General features: G+C 44.7%; 1 protein-coding gene across 1 annotated transcript; it reads right to left on the reverse strand.

Moving 5' to 3' along the window:
• Positions 1–934: 934 nt before the first annotated feature.
• LOC311428050 (olfactory receptor 14C36-like) lies at positions 935–1,927 on the reverse strand (the record flags this gene model as incomplete). The annotated part of the gene is made up of 1 exon (XM_084539612.1): positions 935–1,927. The coding sequence occupies one exon, from the start codon at positions 1,925–1,927 to the stop codon at positions 935–937; it is 993 nt and encodes a 330-aa protein (XP_084395738.1).
• Positions 1,928–2,161: the final 234 nt, after the last annotated feature.

A 2,161-nucleotide genomic window follows, 5' to 3' on the forward strand; every position in this document is an offset into this window, starting at 1 on the left:
TAATGTTAACAGCACTGATGCATAAGAAGCACATATAGAAACAGTTTCCTCACTGCAACCTTGAGCTCCTGGTTCCTCATGCTGTAGATGAGGGGGTTCACTGCTGGAGGTGCCACTGAGTACAAAAGTGACACCACCAAGTCCAGAGATGGGGAAGAGATGGAAGCGGGCTTCAGGTAGGCAAACATGGAAGTGCTGAGAAAGAGGAAGGCCATGGCCAGGTGAGGGAGGCACGTGGAAAAGGCTTTGTGCCAGCCCTGTTCAGAGGGCATCCTCAGCACTGCCCTGAAGATTTGCACATAGGACAGCACAATGAAAACAAAACAACTAAAGGCTAAAGAAATACTAAAACACAAGTGCCCCAACAAGTGCTCCCCCAGCTCCAGAGGGGATAGGAAGAGATGGCAGCTCAGACCAATGAATTTCTTCTGGATTCTTTATTGTGTTTACCTACACAGGAAGCCTGGTTCTATAGGTAAATCTTTAACAAGTAGGAGGTTAAGATTAATATTATTTATATCTGAAACAATAGCTAATGAAAATAACAACATAGACAAATAAAAAGAAAAAAAAAAAGTATCTTAAAGTTTTTAAAAAATAGGTGTTTCTGATTATAAGCTTATTGTTATAGTCAAAGAAGCTGAAGAATATGTATTCAATCAGTGTCCTCACTGCAACGGTTAGTTCCAGGTTCCTCACGTTTTAGATGAGTGGGTTCACTGCTGGAGGCACTGGCGATGGGAACAGACTGCAGTAGAGACTAATGAAATTGTCCCAGTTTCATTTTTGTTTTATGTAAACAAGAATACTGACTGTAAAGGTATTTGAAATTATTGACTTCATAATAATAATAATAAAATAATAATTAGGAGGCTTAGAATAACATTAAATCAAAGCCACAAATTATAAGAAATAATAATAAAGAAAATTACTTTCAAGAATTTGCATTAAGAGTGTTTGTTTGCAGAAATCCTATTAGTATTTTATGCACATTATTAATACTGAAGGAAGAGGTATAAAATAGTTTCCTCACTGCATGTTTGAGCTCCTGGTTCCTCATGCTGTAAATGAGGGGATTCACTGCTGGAGGCAACAGTGAGTATAGAACAGCCATCACCAGGTCCAGGGATGGGGAAGAGATTGAGGGGGGCTTCAAGTAGGCAAATATGGTAGTGCTGACAAACAGGGAGACCACGGCCAGGTGAGGGAGGCACGTGGAAAAGGCTTTGTGCCTGCCCTGCTCAGAGGGCATCCTCAGCACTGCCCTGAAGATCTGCACATAGGAGAAAACAATGAAAACAAAACAAACAAATACTAAAGAAATACTAAACACAAGTGGCCCAACTTCCCTGAGGTAGGCATCTGAGCAGGAGAGCTTGAGGATCTGGGGAACTTCACAGAAGAACTGGTCCACAGCATTGCCATGGCAGAGAGGCAGGGAAAATGTAGTGGCCGTGTGCAGGATACTATACAGAAAGCCACTGCCCCAGGCAGCTGCTGCCATCTGGGCACAAGCTCTGCTGCCCAGGAGGCTCCCGTAGTGCAGGGGCTTGCAGATGGCAACGTAGCGGTCGTAGGCCATGGCAGTGAGAAGAAAATATTCTGCTGATATAAAGAACAGAAAGAAAAAGACCTGTGCAGCACATCCTTGATAGGAGATGGCCCTGGTGTCCCAGAGGGCATTGGCCATGGCTTTGGGCAGAGTGGTGGAGATGCAGCCCACGTCGAGGAGGGCAAGGTTGAGGAGGAAGAAGTACATGGGGGTGTGGAGGCGGTGGTGGCAGGCTATGGCACTGAGGATGAGGCCGTTGCCCAGGAGGGCAGCCAGGTAGATGCCCAGGAAGAGCGCGAAGTGCAGGAGCTGCAGCTCACGTGTGTCTGCGAATGCCAGTAGGAGGAACTCACTCACAGAGCTGATGTTGGGCATTTGTTTGTTTTGTATATGTTGTCCTGCTAAAGGAACAGAAATAGAGTGATAATATATCAGGATTATCTGAGAAAAAACATTTCCATTTTTCAGTTAAACCTCTCAAAGCATTTGACGAACTGCACTTAGACAATTGGCAGTTCCTTTTCCTTCATTGGTTTCAGTTGTTCTCTGCTGGTGTGTCCTTGAGCTGCAGGGTAATTGCACTAAGGAGGTTCTCCTGAGAAGAACCTG

Source organism: Aythya ferina (genome assembly GCF_964211825.1).
Source record: "Aythya ferina genome assembly, contig: HAP1_SCAFFOLD_29, whole genome shotgun sequence".
NCBI classification, from domain to species: Eukaryota; Metazoa; Chordata; class Aves; order Anseriformes; family Anatidae; genus Aythya; species Aythya ferina.